Here is a 22,529-nt window from a genome sequence, read left to right as displayed (position 1 = left end):
CTAGTTTGTTCTTAGTTAATAATTTCACATTTCAGTTTACACATTGTGTGTAACCCTACTAAATTGTCCGAAATAAACTGCAATTTTGCCAGAAACAACTCATTAGACGGGTAAAGAAGGCAAGCACGGCTTGTTGTGTTTGCAGAAAACTGGACGCTTTCATCTACGACGCGGCCGTGCTCAACTACATGGCGGGCAAGGACGAAGGCTGCAAGCTGGTGACCATCGGCAGCGGCAAAGTGTTCGCCACCACCGGATACGGCATCGCCCTGCAGAAAGACTCGCGCTGGAAGAGGCTCATCGACCTGGCGCTGCTGCAGTTCCTCGGCGATGGTAGGTGACCGATCAAAAAGCTTACATTACGACGCCATTGTGGGGACTCCCGCTTTGCTTTGTTTGCGTTCTACAGGAAAATGTCAGTGTCTTGTCGGTGGGGGGTTTGCCTCACGTGACACTTTTACAGCTTGGAAACAAGAAACAATTTGTTTTGGTCCCTGTTGTAATGACATTTGAAGCGATGCATTGCAATTCTATCTCAGAATATATGACGATACATCTGTCACTTGTTTTTTTTCCCCCTCACATCCTGGGCCTTACCGCATAAAAGGAAAGATATGGATGCCTGCAGTACCCCTATATTTTATGTAGCAGTTTGTTTTTGCAGCAAGGCGGCAGGCATTCTGTGAAGAATGAAATCCTTGGGAATGGCGAGAGTGTGCGATTATCTATATTATACACACACACACCGTATACATTGACATAAACAAACCATGAAGGCTTCTGGTATGGAGTTAATATTCCTACCTCCACAGAGAGCTTTAAGTCGCAACACATATCCATAAACATTCTTTTGTGCTTTCCATGACGCTATTATAATGCTTATGGACAACCCAGTGATAAAATGGGCCAATGCGGCTGCCATGTTTTTTAAAGATATTGTGCCTGCGCTCCATTCCAGGTGACACGCAGCGCCTGGAGACGGTGTGGCTCTCAGGCATCTGTCAAAACGAGAAGAACGAGGTGATGAGCAGCAAGCTCGACATCGACAACATGGCGGGCGTCTTCTACATGCTGCTGGTGGCCATGGGCCTCAGCCTGCTGGTGTTCGCATGGGAGCACCTGCTTTACTGGAAGCTGCGACACTCGCTGCACAAGTCCCACACGCTCGACTTCCTGTTGGCCATCAGTCGGGTGAGGCCCGCAAAACCGCATCGGGTTCGACAACTGCTGGGAGGTGGAGTGGGAAATATCGGAAGTTGGCGAGGATTCTATTTTAAAAAACGAGAGAAAAAAACAAAAAAACATTATTGATCCAAAGACACCCTGGAGTATTTAATTTTGATTATAATTATTACATTTCTAATTGCAATTTTAAAGAATAATGAAAATACTTTTAAGCATTTGCAGACACTGTGGAATCAATATTATATATACAGTATGTGGTTACAATTTGTAAAGGCTATAAAAATTAAAGCCTTAATATTGGTTGGAATAAATGCCACTTTTAAAGGACACCTCGGAATAAATAATTTTAAATCAAATATGCATTATTTTTAAACCAACTCCGTAATTTAAATAAAAAAACTTTACCATGTGGAAAACCTTTTCAATTAAAACAAAAATAAAATATTATTAAGGCCTTGTTTTTGTTATTATCAATTAAAAAGCGAGATTTATCAAGGTTATGCATATTTACCCTCCAATAAATAAATGTATTATAATGATTATTATTAATAATTTAATTAAGGCAAATACTATAGTTAGAATAATTTGTTTCTATATTAATTAACATGTTTTAAATAAATCAAAATGAAAGTCAGCGTCACATTTTGTGCATCATCAGTAGTTGTTGTTTCTGGAGGCTTGACTAATGTTCACTGACTGATTGGGTTGCTGCAATTCAACCTGTTGTCTGACAAAACAACTCAGTAAAAGAAAGTGACCTGACTTTGTTGGAAATGTTTTTACTCTAAGTGCCATTGACACCGTGATGCATCAGCTTAAATTGAGGTTTTGCGCGACGGAATTAAAAACATTTACTGTAGAGTGGAGAGGAGATAAAAGCAAAAGGAAACACTAATTCCGATGTTTGCTCAGCATTTAACTTTTAGGGCTCATTTGCAATTAGCGTAAATCACCCGCCGCTTAGGCGGCAGCGCTATTTTGCCGAATGCGACCATTGAGACGTCAATGGACTCCAGCCACTCTGCTGTGTAATTACGCCATTGAGCCCGGATCAGAGTTCTTTTTATCAGATTAACAGCTAAATGACTATCAGATCGTTAATCCGTTCCCCAGGGGCAAATTAAATTTAGCTTCTTTCTTCTTTTTTTGGGTGGGAATCTCTCAGTGTTACAGCTTGTTCCGCGGGCATCGTCTGACTGGTGAATTTAGTGGGCCATTCCTCTTCTTGCTCTCAGCAAAAACATTTTTTCTTTGAGTCCCAGGAGGTTGCATCATGAATTGAAGGCTAAGTCGTCCCCTGTTAATAAAAGAAGATAGGCCTATTCATGAAAATGTTTGTTATTTTGTTTGTAGTTTTCTTGCCAGCTGATGTTTGGCTAGCTTGTTTTATTGCTAGCTGATGTTTGGCAATGCTGTTTTCTTGCTAGCTGAAGTTTGGCTATGTTATTTCTTGCTAGCTGATGTGTGGCTAGCTTGTTTTCTTGCTAGCTGATGTTTGGCTAGTTTGGATTAATGCTAGGTAATGTTTGGCTGGGTTGTTTTCTTGCTAGCTGACGTTTGGCTAGGTTTTCTTGTTAGCTCATGTTTGTCCAGGTTGTTTATTTTTCCTAGCTGGTGTTGGGCCTGGTTGCTTCCTTGGTAGCTGATGTTTGTCTCGGTTGTTTTCGTGGTAGCTGATGTTTGACTATGTTGTTTTCTTGCTAGCTGATGTTTTGCTAGGATGTCACTCACTGTTTGAACACTCAAGAAAGGAAAACTATCAGAATCACTGATTTATTATGTCATTCAAAATCAATAGCAATCTTGTTATGAAATTATCCCTGGGAATTCATTGAAAATTTCAACTTCTGAACTTCTAAAAAGAGAGATTTGACCTGTAAAATAAACTCAACAGGGGTCTTGTCACAATGACCTTCCATTCATTTTGTCAACATACAACTTCAGCTAATATTTGAGTTGGATGGATGGATGATTCAAGATCAAGCATATCCTTTTTAACTTTTCATTTAATGTCTTTCTCTTTCAGGGTATCTACAGTTGCTTCAAGGGTGTGGAAGATCACGGGCGTTCCTCCGGTCTAGCCAAACCCGACCTGACATCCAACTACGCCCAAGCCAACATGCTGAAGATGTTGCGCACTGCTAAGGACTTGGTCTCCACCGCCAATGTGGAGAGCTCCCTGGACAACGCCACCAAGACGATCGAGCATTTCAGCCGGCACAGTGGTGGCTTGCCCGTCCGCGTCCCCCATGTCGCCGCCGATACGGTACCTGGAGGCTTTGCGTACGTGATGGAGAACCACGCGTCCTTCCCGCAGCAATCCATCTCCCCGCAGAGGTGTGTCAGCAGGCCCACACCGCTGCGCTACACTCTTCCAACCCACTCTACTTCTTGTCTGTATGAGCGCCCGCTTCCGGTCTCCAGTCTCAGCAGTCCGCATCTGGCGGTCAGCGAAACGCTCCCCCATCAGCACCCCCGCCACTACCAGACCACCGGAAGACTCTACGTGGACACCCACCCCCACTCGAGGTTCATCTCGTACACCGACCTGCAGCTGCCTGACATCTACACCTCCCATCCCGCCCCCCTGGCCCAAAACCAGCACACAGAGGGAGGCATCCACCAGAGAAAACGCAGGTCCAAGAGCTTCCAGTGTGGGGATGGCGATGCAGAGAGAAGGAAGTATAGAGATCACGATAAGAACAAAATCTGCCTCAGCGAGCTCAAAGCCAACAACCTCAGGAGCAACCACATTTCTGCCCCCAGCGTGGAGAGCGTCTATTCAGTGGAGGGGACGTGTCCTCCAGTGGAGAACTATAGATCCTGGCCTCCGGAGGACCTCATGCTAAGAGGAAGACATAGGCATCGCCGCCCCTCTTTCCTAAAAGCAACATGGGGCAGCGAGCAGATCCACCAGCTAGACGAGTCCCAGTCATCTCTTTCCAGCCAGTCGCCCTCCACACTTCCTGACCTGTTCCCATGCATCCTCACGCCCACCATGGCTGCAAAGACCCACAACCCGGCCCACCTTCGGAACAACCTGTGCCTCCCACGGAACCAGGCCTACCTCCACATAAGGGAGGATCACAGGAGGGCTGCTGGCCGTAAAGGCCAACGGCTGAGGTATTCCCAGTCCACCCATCTCCCGACATATGGTGAAGCGGTGCGGTACGGTGCCGGGTTAGGGCGGGGGATGGTACGGAGAGCTACCAGCCTGCTCAGCAGACAATACGCCCACTATCTAAACTCCTATCCTGGGCTACCACTCTACCACTCGCCCCTCGACCTGCAAAACCACAACCAAGTCCCAGGCAGTCATCCGTCAGCCAGCCCCGTATGCCAGCTGCTTGCCTGCGGTGGGGGACGATGCAGGAGTCAGCGAGCCTTGCTGTACCAGGACAGCGTGTACGGCGCTTACGGGATCTATCAGAGCTCCCAGACTGGATCGGAGACGCAAGGAAGTCAGGGAGGAGTTGGCCAAGCAGCGGGGAGCCCCTGCGTGCTTCGGCCTTGGAAACGAGTGTCCAGTTTGGAGTCGGAGGTGTGAACCATAGAGACCGCCAAGGAGATTTTACAACTGACCACTGTGGAGAAGGTTGGCTCATCTACTTATTAGGGAGACGTTTTGTTAAAATGGATGTGAACATATTCGGCGAAAGTCGGATCCTCTCGCTTGTGCGTTTTGTGTGCACTGAATTGTCCGTGGTGTCGCCGGGTGGTCAAAGTATAATCAGAATTGTCATGCTGTGATGTTCGTGGTGTACATATTTTGCTGTGGATGGGATTCAAACTCTGGTGTCATGTCGCCAGCTGTGATGCGATAGCGGCGGGGATTAAAGGATCACATCTTTCCAAACTGTCACCAAAAACAAAACGATACACAAAGCTGCCACTGTAGCAACGCGTCATGAAAGAATGCACATGTGAAGAGTTTCGGGAAATGTTGACAAGGCAGCGCTTTGCTCGGATGACATAATCAGTTTGAGACATCTGCAAACAGACATCAGGTAACTTCTTCAAAGCGGCTATCTATTTTTATAACAACGTAATACTGTAGCTTATTATTGTCGAAGAAGAATCACACGGATCTGTGAGCTTTGTTTAAGCTTATTGTTAGATATTTTGATAGCATTTGTTGGTAGGCTTGCTTGTTTGTTAGCAGGATTACGCAAAAAACTACATATCTGATTTCCACTATTCTTAAAAAATCAAACCTAATGCTAACTGTTAACCTAACCCTTAAATTTCTCCAGTCTAAGAATGTTTTTGTACAATTAAAATTAAACTATTACATAAGTACATCATCCGCCATCAACCAGGAAGTAACCCGCTAACAAGCAAACTTAGCACAGCTGCGTCAGTCCTGGTTTTGATCTTTTCTGATCCATCGTAGCTTAGCCTTGTTTTTGCATGTTGCGGATAGCCTTGCAAGTGTGTCGCCAGTTAGCCGCTAGCGAGTGACCTTATTGACGCATGTAGCAGGTAAAGAGCCCGGCATTTCCCTCAGGGGTTGACAGAGACCAAAAAAAACAACAACAAAAAAGAGAGAGAGAGGAAATAAAGTAAGCCGAAGGAACTTGAACACAAACTGACTGAACTTAAGAAACATTTTGCTAACTAATGTAACACGATGTAGCTCTACTGCCGCCAAATGGTCAAAAAAGAAAACATATTTTTGGGGGACGCAAATCAAAGTTGACGGCTTGTGAACGCAGTCCATATGAACACAAACTGCAAGGATGGTATCTGGACAGCACTGACCAGCACAAGGTGTCTTATTCATTCAACCATGGGTTCTTTCACTGGCTCTCCTTTGTGGGGCCACAATACAGCACAGAGAACACACAAGGGCCTCACCATACTTGGAATATTTATTCAAAAATGTTATATCGATAAAAAGAAACTGTGTTATTTGTGTGTCATTCATGTAAGCTACTTACGATAGGAATTTATAGTCACTCACAATTTTCTAATCACTTTTCTGGCACATTTGGTCAAGCTAGCATATTTGTTACTATTGTACTAACGCGCTCAGTTTGCCTATTAGGATTTTCATCACCCTCTCTTTTCCACTCTTTTGTATTCCCTCGTCGTCCCTGCTTTTCCTTTTCCGCCACTTCTAATTGCTTAGTGATACATTTTTGAATGAGGTGATTGAAAGCTAATATACTATCTATACTACCCATTGCCTTCACCCTGTAATTAATCACTTAGACCAATTAAAGAGCCTTTTTGGATGACTACAAATGCGTGTCCATTTTTGTAAATAGCCCCTCACATCTTGAGTCGAGGTTGAAAATAAAGTTTAAGTTACCAGTTAGGTTTAGGTTAGGGTTCGGTTTTAGGTCATTGATTAACATTGGGTTTAAGTTTAGAGGGTAGGTTTAGTATAAGTTTAGGAAAAAGGCTAGGGTCACGAGAAAATATTTTCTTCTACTTGTTTCTTGTTCCTTTTCTCAGCTTGTTTCCTGCTCTTTTTCTATTACGTATCCCACTCAACACTGAGCTGCGAGCACAAAGTCTACCACGGTTCCAGTTTTTAATTAAAGAACTCTGAACAGATATTTGGAAAGGTTACTGAATTGTGCCACGAAACCAGACCAAAGCAAACAAAAAACATCCTCCGGAAGTTATTGTGCCATCTCTGTAGACCTCCAAGTATCCAATATTGTTTGTATGCACACAAACAACAAGTGTCAACCTGAAGGAGCTGGAGGTCTCTCAAACCTCCCCGACTGCAAATAAATTACTTTTCACGTCCAGTCAACAACTACTCTGGGTCACCTTGAAACAAAAGGCTCACCGCCGAAAATGCGGTGGGGTGGGAGAGTGGTGAAAAGAGCAGGAAGGGAGTAGATAAGAACATGTGGGATGACACGAGGTGGAAAATTTTGGGGCGACTGAGGATGGTTGGGAAAAGAGCGCCAATAGATCAAAAGCACAGGGGGGGGGGGGCTGAGGTGACTTTGAGGGGGTGAGATAACGGGAAGGCGTGGAACGATAGGGCGGCGACGCGAGGGGAGTGAGATATACACAAGAACAGGTGGGGAAGTGAGCGGGAGATCTATTTCTGTGGTTGTGAGACGAGGGGTGTTAATGAGAGAATACTGAGGAAAAGGGGGGGGAGACGTTTGAGTGGAAATCCCTCCAAAGGTGTCTGGGAACCTCGTTCGTCAAAGAGGATTAAAGTCAGAATGTGACGTCCGCGGCAGACCGTCTTGTCGTGACGTCCGCAGTTTGCAAATGAATTCTTCAAAGTATAGTGTGACAATTATTTGTTTTGGTTTAGGTAAAGGTTTGGGGTTAGAAGTTAAAGATAAGGGTAGGAAAAGGAGGAGACGTTTGAGTGTAAACCCCTCCAAAGGTGTCTGGGAACCTCGTTCGTCAAAGAGGATTAAAGTCAGAATGTGACGTCCGCGGCAGACCGTCTTGTTGAGACGTCCGCAGTTTGCAAATGAATTCTTCAAAGTATAGTGTGACGATTAGGTAAAGGTTTGGGGTTAGAAGTTAAGGATAAGGGTAGGTTTAGAGGCTAGGGTTGGTCTTATGTAAAGGATTAGAGGTTTAGATTAGGGTACAAATAAAGTTTAATTAGGTTAGGTTAGAGTTTAATGTTAGGTTTAGGGGTTACAATTTGGTTTAGGCATTACAAATTAGGATCGGGATTACGGGGTTTGATCAAGGGTTTATCACTGTAAAAACACTCAAAACAAACTCTGTAGAGAAAGTGCGTGTGCGTGTCGGGCCTGGGCCGCAGCTTGTCTCCCAATCCGAGACGATTGGATCTGCCAGCCAGCAGGAACGTTAATTACTTGGCCAATCTTCAGGCACAATTCAGGCGCAATCGTTCCCATCTTGCCTGCCGCTGCTCGGCCCATTCAGGCAGCCCCGCAAACCAGGCCCTGCCTCCCATTCAAACCCGATTTCGAGGGGGGTGGGGGAGGGTTGAATGTAATCAAATAAGCGGAACAATAAAGATGGAATTCAGAGAAACATTCCCCCACTGCGATTTTAAATATTAAACGTCCTTTACAATCTCCAAAATAGCCGGGGCGATGATGGATAATAGAGGCTTTGGCGGGGAATTGTCTGTCAGGGAGTTAACGAGAGGCTAAGTGACTTAATGAGACAGATTGCATCTTAATTAACAAATCAAAGCGCTTTTGTTTTTGTATGAATGACATTACAAACTCCTGCCTTTCTAGTCGTCAAGCCTAAATATTCAGCGGCAGGTAAATGACGCCAGGCGTGTCTCTGCATCTTCACCTCCTTTTTCATCAACCGGATTTTTTTCATTTCGTCACCACTGTCACAACTTCCATTAGGCTGCACCCTACCAATCTCCAGGCGCACCGCTTTCCCGATCAGTGTCTGCGGAGCAATTTCACCACGGCACATCCGGGTGCCGCCTTCCATCCGGAGTGATCCATCACCAGCCAGAAAACCGAAAGGGCACTGGAACGCACCCCTGCCCCCCCCCCCCCCCCCAGAAATACAACCTCAACCGGGTGGTACCCCGCTAATGACACCGCGGCGAACACACTGTCCATTTTCCTTTGGTACTTCCAAGGTTATGGGGCCCTTTTGGTAGCCGCTACATCGGCAAAGCTCCTCAGGGTGAGCTGCTAACGGCACAGCAACCAGGCCAGCAAAAGTAGCCGTCACTTCACAGGATGACAACAGATGACAACTCTACAGGCCACGCCCCATCCGATTAACCAGTCACCCGTTATTTGACCCAATTGCCAGGAGCTCACCAACATCTTGACCCATTCTCCTGTAAAATGAGATTCCGTACCTGGAAGGCGGTGTACAAAAATACTGTTGAAGAAAGTCAGTAAAAGGAAGCAATGATACTCCGGTACCTTTTGAAATGGACCAAACCGAGATCCACACTGCAGGTGGTTTTACCCAAACTGAGCACAGTGTAGACCTTTCGGAAAGCATACCGAGCATCGGAGCACAGGTTTAATGGATGAACGAGCAACCAGCAGCAATTCTTTCTTCTTTCTTTTCCATTCTGTCTTCTCTATTTTGATCACCAAAGAAGACCCAGTTGAAGACCTTGAACAATTATTATTTTTTCCTTACTTTCATCTTTGTTTCTTTCTTTCTTTTGATCACTATACCACCACAAAGGAATACCAGTTCACGGTCAAGTGGTTTGTCTTTTTGTCCCAATCCTTCAAATGCCAACCCCCACTTGACCACCAAATTTTAGGACTATCTGGTTATTCTACGGATAAGTCACAGTCTTGTCTTGGTCTTCTTATTCAGATTCAAGCTCTCAGAAACAAATCCTTTCTGGATTAGAATATCTCCTAATTCTGATTTTCCTCTGTGGGTGACATGGAAAGAACAGCGTTTAATGGAAGAGACCGTGTATCCAGCAAAGTCCATTTCAGTTTGTGCCCCAGAGGAAATTTGAGGCTTCAGAAACATAGCGATATTCATCCCGATTGTGTAAAGTGTCAATCCTTCTCTCTATACCGGTCCGTACATATTCCTTATAGTTAAAAAGTCTGGGATAACCAAATCCCAAGACAAGACCAATTCCTTCCAGAGTGAGTTTCAGTCCTGTGTTGCAGACTCACTGAATATTTGTCCATCTCCTCGTCCTCCTTCTGTCTCATTCTCACTCAGTGGTCCAGATGCTAAATCAGGTCGTTTAGCCAGAGGACACACATGCTGTTGCTTTTTCAGCGACACACTCAATACCTTACTGACAGCAAACAAAAGCTGACCAAAAACAGCCCTGTAGGTTTGGGAATTTAAAATTAAAGAAGGCACCAAAATACTGAAAGGTTGTCAAATGTGGGACCTGAGCCAACAAAATTGCCATAAATGTTGAAAACAAAATCCATTTTGAGTTTGGTGGCTCGAAGCTGACGAGCAGCAGCTTGGAGCTAAAAGCTAGCAGCATTGTTTGGGTGGTGAAAATCCACTTTGTTCTCAGCCGGCCTAAACACAATCAGAAACACTGACCTACATTTACAACCTAAATTCTCATTTGTTTCAGGAAGCTGTTTTGAATAATTCCCAACAGTGTATTCTCTCATTTCATAGCATTTCTCCCAGTGACACTTCTTTCAGTACATCTTATTTTAGCAATGGGTCTTTGCCTTTAACCAATCAGATATTAAATTTGACCTAAGGTAAAACATGCTATGCTAAACGTTAGCATAAAAGCTATAGCTATCCCAGCTATAAGCTATCCTACTGAGGGGCGAACGTTTGCGACGCTAACGAATGTTGATTTCATGTCACAGCTCGTTCAAGATCGCAACATTTCGCTAAACATTCTCTGAACAGTTTTAAAGGTTCTCTAAACAGTAAAAAAAAAAAAAAAAAAATCTTTAGAAAGAACACATTTCTTAGAACACATGAAATGAACAAAATGTAGTGTCAAAGCAAGCTTTCTTGCTGCCCACATACACACTGCATCTCCCGGGGGCAGAGTTGACAATGATGTTCATTTTGTAGCTGTTGCGCTTCTCATTTTGTGTTTCGGGGGTTTCAGGGCAGGAGAGACGGGCAAGGGGATGTGGAGCGTAAAGTCATTAAAAGGTTTGGTGACAGTTTTCACACCTTCAATTTGTCCATGACCTCCAAAAAAATCCTGCAGGCGTACTTTTACACACAACCTGTGCACCCTTTCACACCGCGTGACCGTAAACGTGTCCCAATTTCACCTGCGCAAAAACATCTAAAAGTGTGACTCATCCGGAACGCCTTAATCAAAAAAAAAAAAACGTCTTTCTGTGATTTGAGGCACAAACGCTGAGGTTTGAATGCGGATTTCGGAGGCCCGCGAGACTCGCCGGTTGAAACGAGTCGGCGCACTTCCGAAATGAGAGGAGCGAGGCAAACAGGAAGCGGCACCTGATGTGATTGCGGCAAATTAAAGAGTATTAAATGCCACCACACACACAAACTCTGAACTCGCCATGTGAGGGCTTGTAATAGATGAACACGTCGCCGCTTATTTGAAGGCCGAGCGGCACCGATGTGCGGAATTAAATCGGCATGAATAAATAAGAGTGCAATAATGACGACAGCCTGAGAAGCTCGAGTAACATCTCAACACTAACATTTGCAACCTCCTTTCTACGTGCCCCTTTGCCAAACTTGAGGCTAAACCCAAAAACCTAACGCTAACCTAAATCATAACGTAAACCCTAAAACTGACTAACTAAACCCTAACCATGAAACATGATCTAAACACTGATCCCTAGCAGCCAAACCATAACATACTAGCCTGGCAAGCCACACCCACTTTCTTTTTTAAGGAAGTGGGTGTGGCTTGTCTGGACAGGCGGCCACAGACAGCGATTCGGCTCCGTTCAAAAACAGGACGGCCCAATCAAATTTGTCTTCGTGAGCAACGGCACTCTTCAGTCATCAAGTTTTTCCCGCAACGACATTCAACGACGACGTCATTCACTACTGTCTCTCTTTGGCTAGTAATGTAAAATGTGAACGCTAATTTCAAACAGTAACGTAATCCAAATTCAAATCCTAACCGGAATTTAAACCCATAAAGCCTGTATCTCACTGAGGGATGAACGTTTGCTATGCTAGTGAATGTTGATATCATGTCTGGGTTCGTACAAGGTCGCAGCATTTCCTAAACATTCTCTAAACCGTCTTAAAGGTTCTCTAAACAGTCTTAATGTTTTTTGTTGTCACAAGGAAATGTTCAAAATGTGCTTGCAACAAGAAAGACCATTAAGAATGTTTAGGAAACCATTAAGACTGTTTAGGAAACCATTAAGACTCTTAGGGAACGTTTAGGAAACGCGGCAACCTTGAACGAACCCTGACGTGAAATCAACATTTGTTAGCGTTGCAAATGTTTGCCTCTCAGTGATATATGGGCTAAACCTGTAAAACCGAACCCATAACCCTAACCCGAACCGCAGCCTAAACCTTTTTCACAACAATTCAAAAAAAGGAACCTGGGACGCGGTGACCTCTGTGGAACGAGCGTGGACACCTCCAAATGCTCCGGACCCTCCTCTTCGTCCTCTTTCATGTCAGATGGAAACGATGAATGTCATCTTCAAGGTCATCGTCGTCAATACTCCATGATGGGACAAACCCCGCTTCCACACACACACAGTCGAACCAATAAAAAGGTGACGACAATCATGATGGTTTCATGTCACGGGCATGCGGTGTGCCGCAATAAAACAACCGGAAGGATTTGTCTCGGCGGACAAAACAACCCAATAAAAAGATAAAATATTGTGTCATTGACCTGCTTTTTCAACAACAAACAATTTGGTGGAGACGCTACGCCACTGCAGTCTTTGAGGACAAGGTCACTTCAACTCCAAAACAACTTTTTGTTTACATGCAAATTGAGACAAGTGACATGTCACATGACTGACTTTTTTTAAAAAAATTTTTTTATAGAATTTGATATTGTTGATGATGGAGGGGTTAAGAGGGATGAAGGCACATTGCCTCCTCTTCCTCCTCCCATCATGCTGCTTGTCACAACACAGTGATGACTGAAAGGGTCCAAGTGGGGGTAAAAAAATCCAGGGGCGACCTTCTCCATGGCCTGATGATGTCATCACTGAAACGTTCTCAAGGTGTGACGATGAGGAAGGAGGGGTGAAAAATCATTTAACATTTGTTGTCGGTCTCTCTCCCCATCACGCAACACTGCTTGCTTCAACATGGCGTGTTCCGCCGACCATCCGTCAGCCCGGACGCTGAAGGTCAAAGATGATGGCATTAAATGAGGTGTTGGATCAAAGTGACACGCGACGGTTTGCAGGTGGAATGGTAAAGACGCAGGCCTCCATTTTGTTAACAGAATGTGATTGACTTGTTTGGTTGGGGTTGAGAGCAGATTGACCAAACCCAAATAAAAAAAAATGAATCATATTACCTCATCTTAGCCGCAACAGAATTCAAGGTTTCATATCTTGTTTTTGTGTTTTTCATCAAAACGCACTATCTGCAGGTGTGCACCACACTGGAGACCAAGGAGCACATTCAAGCTAAAAGGCAGGTGGAGTAGGATTCTTGTCAGCCGTGTGGCAAATACACAAGGTAAACAATTTCAATTTTTGTACCTAATTGAAACATATGCCATGTTCAATAAACCTGAAACCGTCATTCCTACCCGAAACTCTCACCCTAACCGAACTCTAGCTGTTAACGCAAATTCCTAAACCCAAACCATACCATGCAAACGTTACCAAGCTCCATCTCCAAAACCAAACCGTAACCTTACAAAGCAAACCCTAAACCATAACCTTCTAATGAAACCAATCTCTCGGACCTTAACCCCATTATAACCCCCAACCCTTACACAATGACAATCCTGAACATGGGTACACTGCGGAGGCTTGTTCAATACAATAAAGCTCCAACGTGATTCAGCACAGAAAGAATTATATATGATACTAGGAAATCTAATATTAGTTATCACTTTGACCTCTCAAAAGCCCATCAAAGATACTTTGAAATTCTTTTTTTAAGCCCTCACATGAACTAAATATAAACCAAGGACTTTTTGAAGCACTTCATAGCGACTTGAGTGTTTGAAGGATGATTTTTAAAAAAACGACTTACGGTGTTCAAAACCTCTCTGATTCATTGCAGCCATTACGACATTTTATGAATATTACAAAAAAAAAAAATAACATCGCGCTGTATGTCAAGTAATCTCCATCTTCTGTCGCGGACGACGGGCAAAAAAGCAGCACATATGAATCACGGCTGTCATTTGCGGTTATTACCGCCGGCCGCCGTGATGGACGACGCGAGCGGAGCGACGGCGAAGGAAGCGGCCCCCGGGGCAGGAAAGATTGGGCCCCGTAATGACGCTAATGATGATTACGCTAGGGATAACACCTGGGGCTTTAGCGAAAGGAGTTGCCCAACTCGCAACACACACCCGAAATTTAAAATAATTGCTACTCGTCATTTGTAGGAGTAGTTTTGAACATAAGTAGCCTGAAAATTTGGTTGAGGTTAAAAACATTAATAGCATCACATCAGTCCAATAGAACTCAACCTTTGCCTTTTTATTTACTCCCTTCAATCATTACATGCGACCAGATTGATTTAGGCCAGCAAAACAGACATGGTCAATACCTGATGAATATGACACACCTACACACACACACACACACACACACACACACACACACGCCCAGCGAGACAACGCAAAGGACAAAAGGGAAGAGAGATAAACAAGGTGTCACATTTCAGGCTAAGTGCTGTGTGACATGAATCAAAAATCACACTCCTCCTAATGCATTCACGCAGGTGTCTTGCACTTTTTCTTTATCGATTGTTGTGATGGCTGTTAGTTAGCTCGCTGGATAACGCCCCCCCCCCCCCCCCCCCTTCATGAATACAAATTATAGAGGCCCGATTATCTAGCCTCTGTTTTCATTTATTTTTAGTCACCATTTTCCTCACAAATGCTACATTCCTGTAGTCTTACATTACAAACGAGAACGTACTGCAGCCGACTAGCTTGTGACAGGTAGACCAAAAAAAAACAACCAGATACAGTGATTTAAGCGGATATTGTTGCCTTTCAAGTTAGAAACCTTTATGTCCTAGAGTCCAAAATGATATTGTGCCATATTTGAATCAGAAAGTCACCTGCTAACTAACAGACATGAGAGAAAACAAACGTAATCACACCAGGCTGCGCTAGCTAGCTAGATTGCTAGCAAACAAAAATGATGTTTCTTTAATGGAAATTTTGTAATAATTGAGCGCCATAAAACCACAGCGGCTAACAGGCTATTAGACGTGAGCGTATTCAGTCCCCTTCATCATATTATGAGATTATATAAACACTATACAAGTAGCTTTAGCGATAAGCTAAATATTTTACAAGCTATACAATAGCCTGCAATATGTTATGATACACATCAGTACTGTATAGTAAAGAGGAACTATATTCTCTTCAAATTTCGTGACTTTATGTGATAAATACATCAAGATACTGTATTTAAAAAGAAAAAACATTTATATACACCACACGAGGAACATGTACACACAATGGAATCATAACACACACAAACATGCACGCACTGACGCATATATTTGAATGAACGAAGCCCATGCTATCAGTTAGCGTGCCATCAATCACCAATGACACATTATTAACCATAATAGTTCTGGAGGGAATATCCAGATTGCCTCACCGTACACACACACACACACACACACACACTGACAGACAGAAATAATACACACAAACTATCAGTTATTCCTTCAGGCTAATTGAATTTAGCGTAGCCTAATGCCACCGTTTGTTTTGTCAGCGTGGTTGCTTTTTTTCCCCACTTAAAAAACATGTCAGGTGAGTTTGTTTTTCCTGCACCCTACTGTTTTATTTCACCCAGGAACAAGAATCTTTCACACAAATTGGTGCCCAAGGAGACCCAAACTCACTGACAGACGTGAGCCATCGAGCCAAGAAGTCAAACAAAAACGATGTGTCTCAGACAGCCTGATTGGTTAATGCTTCTTCTTCTTTTAATGCTAATTTAGGCCTTAGTGCTATGAGGGTCTTTGGACTGGGAAAGCACATGTGACCCGTAGGGAAGCACTCCAGACATTGAGATGACTGACAGCTCTGCAGAGAGAAATATGCTAATAAATTGAACTTTTTCTTGGACTGAGGTTCACGCTTACTCTCCCAACAAATTGGCCAATTAATGTTGAACGTCTTTAGGTCCCGCCTTCTTGTCAATCATTACATGTGGTACCTAGTAGTGTCGTGTTGTTGAGGATTCAAGCGACCCGTCGTTGAGCAACTTTATCGCATTTATTATTTTTTTGCGTCTTTCACAAAACAACAAGCTAGTGCGCGGCCAACTTTGCCTTTTTGTTTAGGCCTTTCAAAATAAAACACCTCAGATAATATGTTTATATCATATACATCCTTGCTCCAAAAATACAATATAAAAAACTGAAATTTTTTACATTATCTACAAGTTAAAAATATGATAAAGAAAAAAATTCCAACACTTCGGGGTACGCTCCAACCGCCTGTTTTAGCTAAAGATATTAACAAGCTTTCTCCGACAACAACAAAAAACTTTCAAAAATATATAAGCTACTTTCATATACTGATAAAATGTCGTTACCCATCTCGAAATGGGAGACAGACTTGTCTATAGCACCGGAATCTGACTTTTGGATTCAAGTTTGTGAAAACGCATTTAAAATGACAAAACACACAAATTTACAACTTATCCAATATAAAATTATTCACAGAACATACATTACTCAATATATGATGAAGAAAATGGGACTCTCAGACTCCGACATTTGTCTCCAATGCTTACAAAACACTACAGACACTTATGTTCATGCTTTATGGTTATGTACTCCGGTTATGTATTTCTGGACTAAAGTCTTAGAAAAACTTTCCGCTATTTTGGACTGTAGGATACCTTTATCTCCAAACTTGTGTTTGCTAGGTGACCTAACAACAACTGACTTACCACATAAACAATTTCAATCTACACTTGTAGCCCTTACTATCGCTAAAAAAACAATTCTTGTTAACTGGAAAAATAAACAAACTCTGAATATCGACCAATGGTCTAACCTCCTCATAAATCACATTTTAATGGAAAAAAATATCTGCCTCAAATAAAAACCAAATATCAAAATTTATAGAAACATGGTCTACGTATATAGAATTTTTTAACCTAATTCTGGTTACTTAATTCTGCCTGTTAGCGAGAGCCACCACATCGTGATAACTTACATTGATGTTTCTGCATTTGGCAATTTATTATTATATTATATTATTAGTATGGGATTTTTTTTTAATGGGCTTTAGGTGAACTGATGAATACACACACGCTCGCACGCACGCACGCACACACACACACGCACACACACATACTCACCCACATACAAAAAAAAGTGTATATATATATATATGTGTGTATATGTATATGTATGTATATATATTTAAAAAATAATAAAATAAAGAAAAATGAGATTTTTTTTTTTTTTTTTAAAGGAGAGCAATGATGATGTCAAATCGAATGAACAATACTGCGCTCTCCTTAAAAATAAAAAATAAATAAATAAATAAATAAATAAATAAAACACCTCGTACTTAAACAGATTACAGTACGCCACAAATTGTTGATGGGTTGTTATATCAATCACGTCATGTCAATTACATTTCCTGGTGTTCTATTACATTTAAATGGCTTTTGGTTGGTGGCATTATCTTACTCTTCATTTATTTATTTATTATTTTTTTCTGCGTCTTTCACAAAACAACAAGCTAGTGCACGGCCAACTTTGCACTTCCGGTTAGGCCTTTCAAAATAAAACACCACGTACCTATACAGTACACCACAAATTGTTGATGGGCGGTTATATCAATCACGTCATATCAATTACATTTCCTGGTGCTCTATTACATTTAAATGGCTTTTGGCATTATCGTACTCTTCGTTTATTTTATATTATTTTTCTGCGTCTTTCACAAAACAACAAGCTAGTGCATGGTCAACTTCGCACTTCCGGTTAGGCCTTTCAAAACAAACACCACGTACCTGCATTTGGTTTGTGGCATTATCTACTCTTCAATGGTTAATTTTTATCAGTTGTCACTTATTGGTTAGTCTACATACCATTACTAGGGGGTTACATAATTGACTCTTTATTGATTAGTCTATTTTAATCATTAAACATACATTGAAATATGTTTCAAGTTGTCTAGTAGTCCAGCCAGTGTGTTTCGTTCCACTGGTGAATTTTGCGGAGCACTCAAGAGAAGAGCAACTTTTCCCTGCCTCCGACAGATGGACGGATATGGAGGCTGACAGCCGAATGTCTTGAGGGTCCAAATTATTTCACCTTCTCTGTCAGCCTCTCATCGCAAATTCCGTTAGAGAAAAAAAAGGCAGAAAATGGTCATGTTTCATGAAGACAATCCTCTAACAGGTCCGCGTGTTGCTCCTCCCTCACGTCTCTTCTGGAGATCCTTTCCCTTTGTTTCAATTCAAACTATCCACGCTGCTGTTTATTAATTCATTAGGCAAAGCTGGAATCCTCTATCTCTCTTTTTTTTTTTAGGACGTGTGTGAGTTCAAAGGTGATTAAAGATATTCCATCAAAAATTCCCCCACATGAGGAGGGGAAATCTCCATAATGAGAGGAAATAGTCCTTTCACGCTTCCCGAGCGAGACAGCTGTGAGCGGCCCTCCCTCGACAGACCGTCCATCAGTCTGTCGGGACCAGTGACGGGCCGGGAGATACCGACTGACACGTCGGGAGAAGAAACGAGCCGAGAGGAGGATGACGGATGATGTAAGTTTTGTCTGCGGGAAGAACTTGTTGATGCATCAGGACTGGGAATTTGTCTTGTGAACAGTCCCACCTTGGGCAGATATTAAGAATCTAATCTGGACTCATGCATTCCACACTGTGACCTAAATAGTTTTTTGGTCCCATGTCGTTGGAGTGGAATAGTACCTAAAGTGCATAACTAGGAACAATGCAGCCTGTTGATTGGCGGACAAAGACAAAAACCCATTACACAAAAAAACTTCCATTTTGATCCAGATGCATGGTTAATTTTGAGAACTAACTGGCCAATTAGCTCAGCAGCAAAAGCATACCTGGGACCACAAAAGCGTCCATTTACATATCCCTTGCCGCGGAACTGTCAGTCATCCCAAAGTTGGGCAAAGTGCTTTCCCTGTGGGTCGCCAGGTCTGAATTAACATTAAAAAAGTACACTTTGCTCGTGCCTGGTTCAAACTAATCTGATGATGGATCGATTGCTGTTATCTGTTTCGTCTGTTACTTCATGCTTCACAGTGATTTGTCGATGTTATGAAACTAAGCGTACCTGATAAAACAACACAAAACCAAGGTTTAGCTCACCATGCTAACTAGCATCATTCTCGCTATTCATCCTCTGCCTGATTCAAAACAATCTGATGATGGATCGATTGCTGTTATTTGTCGATGTTATGAGACTAAGCGTACTTGATATAACAACACAAAACCCAGGTTTAGCTCACGATGCTAACTAGCATCATTCTCGCTACTCATCCTCTGCCTGATTCAAAATAATCTGATGATGGATCGATTGCTGTTATCTGTTTCGTCTATTACTTCATACTTCACAGTGATTTGTCGATGTTATGAAACTAAGCGTACCTGATAAAACAACACAAAACCAAGGTTTAGCTCACCATGCTAACTAGCATCATTCTCGCTACTCATCCTCTGCCTGATTCAAACTAATCTGATGATGGATCGATTGCTGTTATCTGTTTCGTCTGTTACTTCATACTTCACAGTGATTTGTCGATGTTATGAAACTAAGCGTACTTGATAAAACAACACAAAACCCAGGTTTAGCTCACCATGCTAACTAGCATCATTTTCGCTATTCATCCTCTGCCTGATTCAAACTAATCTGATGATGGATCGATTGCTGTTATCTGTTTCGTCTGTTACTTCATGCTTCACAGTGATTTGTCGATGTTATGAAACTAAGCGTACCTGATAAAACAACACAAAACCAAGGTTTAGCTCACCATGCTAACTAGCATCATTCTCGCTATTCATCCTCTGCCTGATTCAAACTAATCTGATGATGGATCGATTGCTGTTATCTGTTTCGTCTGTTACTTCATGCTTCACAGTGATTTGTCGATGTTATTAAACTAAGCATACTTGATAAAACAACACAAAACCAAGGTTTAGCTCACCATGCTAACTAGCATCATTCTCGCTATTCATCCTCTGCCTGATTCAAAATAATCTGATGATGGATCGATTGCTGTTATTTGTCGATGTTATGAAACTAAGTGTACTTGATAAAACAACACAAAACCCAGGTTTAGCTCACCATGCTAACTAGCATCATTCTCGCTATTCATCCTCTGCCTGATTCAAACTAATCTGATGATGGATCGATTGCTGTTATCTGTTTCGTCTATTACTTCACACTTCACAGTGATTGGTCGATGTTATGAAACATACCGAGGGTGGGAAACAACTAGAAATACCTGATAAAACAACACAAAACCAAGGTTTAACTCACAATGCTAGCTAGCATCATTCTCGCTATTCACCCTCTGCCTGATTCAAACGAGTCTGATGATGGATCGATTGCTGTTACCTGTTTAGTCTGTTACTTTATACTTCACAGTAACATAGCGGGGATGAGACACAGCTAGGCGTACCAATACAAAACTAAGGATTAGCTCGCCATGCTAACTAGCATCATCCTCGCTATTCATCTGGATGAAATAAAGCTCCAAAATGTGTCCAGTAGCTAAGTAAGAAGAATTCTCATTGGTCCTCTTGCCATCTGTATTTTCCTATTCCCTCTTCTAATTGGCCTCTTGGCGCTTCCTCCCGTAGTGATAATCTCCCATCAACCATCTGTTGTGCCTTCCTTCCCAATGCGTGATTCTAGTTGGCGCTCAACCAATAGCAATAACCAACTAATCTTCTACCTTTCAGCAAATGGAGCAAAAGTAAAAGTTGCCAGAGAGATAAATAAGAAAGTAAAGTATCGATATGTGAAAATTCTACTGAAGTAGGCCTCAAAATATCTGTTCTATCTTGTAAAACACAATATAAACACTTTATATACTGTAATAGTACGGCTTTGATATCAAATCGTCTCACGTTTAAAGATGACACACCATCCCATGGCCACCGTTCACTCATATTCGAACGTACTGTACACAGAAAGCAAGTGACTGTTTATTGTTGAGCGCAGCTCACTCGGGGGGGCTAAAAATAAGCGGCACAGAAGAAGTAATTATAATTTCCAAGAAAAGATCATGCAATTATGTCACGAACAACACAAGGATTTAAGTTCAAATTACTCATTTGCAAAGACAATGTAACCATAACAAAAAAGGATATATAATAATGAAGAATTTCACCGTGAATTATTGATAGGACTTATATTACAAGTCATGTATTCATACTTTCGTCGTTGTTTAAAGCAGGTGATTAAACGCTTTTGTATGTGGCAACAAAACAGTTTTTTTTTATTATTGAATGCATTTTTTTTGCACTTACAACAAAACAAACTTTGCGTAATTTATGTTAAAACACACCCTTAATTGGGCTTGAGTGCTTCCATTGAGCATTTAAGCAGCATCGCCTCTCTAAAGGCACAGTAGTATGTGTGTTTTTAGCAAATTAGAACTCAAATAACATGTGCACGTCGATTTAAAAAATGCACGACTTGACTTTTTGTGCTGCGACATCCATTAACCCTTAAAAAGTGTGACCTTTTGGAAGCGACTGGCCTCCGAACTGAGGACAATTGAGCTAGTCAACCCCTAAATAACTTCACCGCCTCATCTCGATCACATTAAATTTTGAAGCGGCTCCCCAAGTAATAAAGTTAGGATTGATTGCACAGGAGGCCTGCAGCTGCTTAGAAGCAATAATGCATCTATCCAAAAGGTGAGAGGCAGGGTCGACCCTAGACTGGTTGCTAGCCAACTACAAGGCACTAATAGACAAACAATCATTCACAATTGCATTCACATGTATGGGAAATGTAGTCTTCAATGCACGTTTTTGCAAAGTGGGAACATGTTCCAGTTTGATTGATTCTACCTTTGTGGACCAAAAGCAAATAATAAGAACAATTAAGGAGTTAAGTAGGAAAAGTGAGGATTTTAAGATTTCATACAACAATAACCCCACCTAGTGGTTGTTACGCAACAATTCAAACTAATATAACGTTTTGTTTAGTGCGGCAGCGCCATTTACAAACTAAAGGCTGTGGTTTATTTTCTTTTACTTTTTAGCCATGTTACGCTGACATTGTATTATTTGTAGCTTTTTATCTTTCCCCAATGTTGGTTAAAGAAAAAAGAAAAAGGAAAAAAGAAACGAAGACAGAACGGATATACCGGACCAAGATGGCGTACTGAAACTGCGTCACCCGGAAGTCGGAAGCGTAGAAACGTCAGGAATAAAAACAGTTGCGTTGTAAACGAGGGTTATGTTTGATAAATGTATCTGTTTAATTATTAAAAGTGGAAATAATGAATCGTATGAAGCACAGAAGACCAAGGGAGTAATAAAATATGTCGCAAACTTTCTCTGTATGTATATATGTATAGTTGTTTTTTGTCACCCAAAAGCATTAGCGCCGCTGGTGTAGTGGTATCATGCAAGATTCCCATTCTTGCGACCCGGGTTCGATTCCCGGGCGGCGCACTGTTTTTCTTTTTTGTATCGTAATTATTATTATATTTCAGAACACATAAATTTGACATGTTTAAACGCCTCTATAACATAATAGGATCCCGATATTTACACAAAATGAAAA

At 42.1% G+C, this 22,529-nt stretch overlaps 1 protein-coding gene and 1 non-coding gene across 5 annotated transcripts in view; both read left to right on the top strand.

The window, feature by feature from the left end:
• LOC144038086 (glutamate receptor ionotropic, NMDA 2C-like) overlaps nucleotides 1-6,745 on the top strand; it is a 50,940-nt gene extending 44,195 nt beyond the window's left edge. For all 4 annotated transcript variants that reach the window (XM_077550221.1, XM_077550219.1, XM_077550220.1 and 1 more), the window contains 3 exons: nucleotides 146-333; nucleotides 959-1,191; nucleotides 3,212-6,745. In XM_077550221.1, coding sequence (XP_077406347.1) covers nucleotides 146-333; nucleotides 959-1,191; nucleotides 3,212-4,732 — 1,942 coding nt within the window. In that variant the 3' untranslated portion in view covers nucleotides 4,733-6,745. The remainder of the gene's footprint in view (nucleotides 1-145; nucleotides 334-958; nucleotides 1,192-3,211) is intronic.
• Nucleotides 6,746-22,346: 15,601 nt separating this feature from the next.
• trnag-ccc (transfer RNA glycine (anticodon CCC)) lies at nucleotides 22,347-22,417 on the top strand. The gene has a single exon. It is a non-coding gene; the product is annotated as a tRNA-Gly (tRNA).
• Nucleotides 22,418-22,529: the final 112 nt, after the last annotated feature.

This window comes from Vanacampus margaritifer, chromosome 18, assembly GCF_051991255.1.
Source record: "Vanacampus margaritifer isolate UIUO_Vmar chromosome 18, RoL_Vmar_1.0, whole genome shotgun sequence".
In the NCBI taxonomy this organism is placed as follows: Eukaryota; Metazoa; Chordata; class Actinopteri; order Syngnathiformes; family Syngnathidae; genus Vanacampus; species Vanacampus margaritifer.
The sequence above is the reverse complement of the archived record's forward strand: the minus strand, read 5'-3'. Positions and strand labels throughout refer to the sequence as shown.